The sequence below is a fragment of the Aquarana catesbeiana genome, linkage group LG03 (assembly GCF_042186555.1).
Source record: "Aquarana catesbeiana isolate 2022-GZ linkage group LG03, ASM4218655v1, whole genome shotgun sequence".
Classification (NCBI taxonomy): Eukaryota; Metazoa; Chordata; class Amphibia; order Anura; family Ranidae; genus Aquarana; species Aquarana catesbeiana.
In genome coordinates this window covers 18,380,067-18,384,101 of record NC_133326.1, presented here as the reverse complement: position 1 = coordinate 18,384,101, position 4,035 = coordinate 18,380,067, and the positions used below count along the sequence as shown (strand labels likewise).

The 4,035-nt window shown below is 52.4% G+C and overlaps 1 protein-coding gene across 2 annotated transcripts in view; it reads left to right on the top strand.

The window, feature by feature from the left end:
* Window positions 1-677: 677 nt before the first annotated feature.
* Window positions 678-4,035, top strand: part of CLPX (caseinolytic mitochondrial matrix peptidase chaperone subunit X) — an 85,070-nt gene continuing 81,712 nt past the window's right edge. For both annotated transcript variants that reach the window (XM_073618346.1, XM_073618345.1), the window contains exon 1: window positions 678-910. In XM_073618346.1, the coding sequence (XP_073474447.1) occupies window positions 853-910 (58 nt within the window). In that variant the 5' untranslated portion in view covers window positions 678-852. The remainder of the gene's footprint in view (window positions 911-4,035) is intronic.

Sequence of the window (4,035 nt, the reverse complement as noted above, 5' to 3'; positions counted from 1 at the left end):
ATTTCCTCATTTACAAATTTCCGAATTTTCAAATTCAAATTTTCTAATTTTCCAATTTCCGAAAATGTCAAATTTCACGAAATTGAAAAATTCGGAATTAACGAATTTGTCAAAATTCGGTAAAAAACTCATTTGGAACTAAACGAATTGTACGTGTCTAATAATGAAGACACGTAGCCCCTCCCACACCTTTGCCGAGTCACTTCTATCCCCGCCCTCAACCTCCCCCTATGCACATTGACATGTAGCCCCGCCCACACCTGTTGAGTCACTCCTAGCCCCGCTCTCTCTGCACATTGAGGACACCTAGCCCCGCCCACATCTCCACGAGTCGCTGCCAGACCCGCCCTCACTTTTCTCCGGGCACACCGAGGACTTCTAGCCACGCCCATACCTCAACCGAGTGACTCCTAGCCCCGCCCTCTTCTTATGTGCATATCGAGTACACTTAACACCGCCCACCCCCCTACCGAGTCACTCTTAGGCCCGTGCCCATTGAGGACGTCTAGCCCCGCCCATCATTTGGCCGAGTCACTCCCAGCCCTCACTCGCCCATGTAGCTCCGCCCTCACAACGGCCGAGTCACTCTTAAGCCCCGCCCTCTGTGTCAATCGAACACCTCTAGCCCCGCCCCCCGTAGCACTCCTCCGTGCACGCTGAGGACACCTAGCCCCGCCCACACCTCAACCGAGTCACGTGAGCGTGACGTGGTGAAAGGTCCTCCGGCCCTCTCCGCCTTCGGATCTGTGTGAGGCCCGGAGAGTGTTTTCCCGGCAGGAACCCGGCTGTGTGATCGTCTCCCCTCCGCCCGGACACCCCGAAACCCTCCGGACCGCCCACTACGGCGGGACCATGTCCGGCCCCGGCTGTTCCTGTACCGCCAGAATCATCAGCAGCTGCCTGCACCGAGGTGAGGAGACCGGCGGACACCTGACAGGGAGCTGACAGCCGGCTGGACAGTACAGGCCGGACCCGGGGAGGGGGAGGGGAGAGGAGGAGGAGGGGAGCCGCACAGGCCTCTCACTGTACGCTGACTGGACGGGGGGGGGGGGGGGTTATTTTATGAAATAAACTTTATTTAAACACCAACAAATGTACAAAACCAGGTATTACTGGGGGGGGGGGGGGGGGGGGAGAGGAAACTTCTCACCTGGGGCACATAATGTGAGATCCCATCCTGTGTGTGAGATCCCATCCTGTGTGTGTGTGTGTGTGTGTGTGTGAGATCCCATCCTGTGTGTGTGTGTGTGTGAGATCCCATCCTGTGTGTGTGTGTGTGTGTGTGTGTGTGTGAGATCCCATCCTGTGTGTGTGTGTGTGTGTGAGATCCCATCCTGTGTGTGAGATCCCATCCTGTGTGTGTGTGTGTGTGTGTGTGTGTGTGTGTGTGTGTGTGTGTGAGATCCCATCCTGTGTGTGTGTGTGTGTGTGAGATCCCATCCTGTGTGTGTGTGTGTGAGATCCCATCCTGTGTGTGTGTGTGTGAGATCCCATCCTGTGTGTGTGTGTGTGTGTGTGTGAGATCCCATCCTGTGTGTGTGTGTGTGTGTGTGTGTGTGAGATCCCATCCTGTGTGTGTGTGTGTGAGATCCCATCCTGTGTGTGTGTGTGTGTGTGTGTGTGTGTGTGTGAGATCCCATCCTGTGTGTGTGTGTGTGTGTGTGAGATCCCATCCTGTGTGTGTGTGTGTGTGTGAGATCCCATCCTGTGTGTGTGTGTGTGTGTGTGAGATCCCATCCTGTGTGTGTGAGATCCCATCCTGTGTGTGTGTGTATGTGTGTGTGTGTGTGTGTGTGTGTGTGAGATCCCATCCTGTGTGTGTGTGTGTGTGTGAGATCCCATCGTGTGTGTGTGTGTGTGTGTGTGAGATCCCATCCTGTGTGTGTGTGTGTGTGTGTGTGTGTGAGATCCCATCCTGTGTGTGTGTGTGTGTGTGTGAGATCCCATCCTGTGTGTGTGTGTGTGTGTGTGTGAGATCCCATCCTGTGTGTGTGTGTGTGTGTGTGTGAGATCCCATCCTGTGTGTGTGTGTGTGTGTGTGAGATCCCATCCTGTGTGTGTGTGTGTGTGTGTGAGATCCCATCCTGTGTGTGTGTGTGTGTGTGTGAGATCCCATCCTATGTGTGTGTGTGTGTGTGTGTGTGTGAGATCCCATCCTATGTGTGTGTGTGTGTGTGTGTGTGTGTGAGATCCCATCCTATGTGTGTGTGTGTGTGTGTGTGTGTGAGATCCCATCCTATGTGTGTGTGTGTGTGTGTGTGTGTGAGATCCCATCCTATGTGTGTGTGTGTGTGTGTGTGAGATCCCATCCTATGTGTGTGTGTGAGATCCCATCCTATGTGTGTGTGTGTGTGTGTGTGTGTGTGTGTGTGTGAGATCCCATCCTATGTGTGTGTGTGTGAGATCCCATCCTATGTGTGTGTGTGTGAGATCCCATCCTATGTGTGTGTGTGTGTGTGTGTGTGAGATCCCATCCTATGTGTGTGTGTGTGTGTGAGATCCCATCCTATGTGTGTGTGTGAGATCCCATCCTGTGTGTGTGTGTGTGTGAGATCCCATCCTATGTGTGTGTGTGTGTGTGTGTGTGTGTGTGTGAGATCCCATCCTGTGTGTGTGTGTGTGTGTGTGTGTGTGAGATCCCATCCTATGTGTGTGTGTGTGAGATCCCATCCTATGTGTGTGTGTGTGAGATCCCATCCTATGTGTGTGTGTGTGAGATCCCATCCTATGTGTGTGTGTGTGTGAGATCCCATCCTATGTGTGTGTGTGTGTGTGTGTGTGTGTGTGAGATCCCATCCTATATGTGTGTGTGTGTGTGTGTGTGTGTGTGTGTGTGTGTGTGAGATCCCATCCTGTGTGTGTGTGTGAGATCCCATCCTATGTGTGTGTGTGTGTGTGAGATCCCATCCTATGTGTGTGTGTGTGAGATCCCATCCTATGTGTGTGTGTGAGATCCCATCCTATGTGTGTGTGTGTGAGATCCCATCCTATGTGTGTGTGTGTGAGATCCCATCCTGTGTGTGTGAGATCCCATCCTGTGTGTGTGAGATCCCATCCTATGTGTGTGTGTGTGTGAGATCCCATCCTATGTGTGTGTGTGTGTGTGAGATCCCATCCTATGTGTGTGTGTGTGTGTGAGATCCCATCCTATGTATGTGTGTGTGTGTGTGTGTGTGAGATCCCATCCTGTGTGTGTGTGTGTGTGTGTGTGTGTGAGATCCCATCCTGTGTGTGTGTGTGTGTGTGTGTGAGATCCCATCCTGTGTGTGTGTGTGTGAGATCCCATCCTGTGTGTGTGATCCCATCCTGTGTGTGTGTGTGAGATCCCATCCTGTGTGTGTGTGTGTGTGTGTGTGTGTGTGTGTGAGATCCCATCCTGTGTGTGTGTGTGAGATCCCATCCTGTGTGTGAGATCCCATCCTGTGTGTGAGATCCCATCCTGTGTGTGAGATCCCATCCTGTGTGTGTGTGTGTGAGATCCCATCCTGTGTGTGTGTGTGTGTGAGATCCCATCCTGTGTGTGTGTGAGATCCCATCCTGTGTGTGTGTGAGATCCCATCCTGTGTGTGTGTGTGATCCCATCCTGTGTGTGTGTGTGTGTGTGTGTGTGTGTGTGTGTGTGTGTGATCCCATCCTGTGTGTGTGTGTGTGTGTGTGTGTGAGATCCCATCCTGTGTGTGTGTGTGTGTGTGTGTGTGAGATCCCATCCTGTGTGTGTGTGTGTGTGTGTGAGATCCCATCCTGTGTGTGTGTGTGAGATCCCATCCTGTGTGTGTGTGTGTGAGATCCCATCCTGTGTGTGTGTGTGATCCCATCCTGTGTGTGTGTGTGTGTGTGTGTGTGAGATCCCATCCTGTGTGTGTGTGTGTGTGAGATCCCATCCTGTGTGTGTGTGTGTGTGATCCCATCCTGTGTGTGTGTGTGTGTGTGTGTGTGTGTGTGTGTGTGAGATCCCATCCTGTGTGTGTGTGTGTGTGTGTGTGTGAGATCCCATCCTGTGTGTGTGTGTGTGTGTGTGTGTGTGTGTGTGTGTGT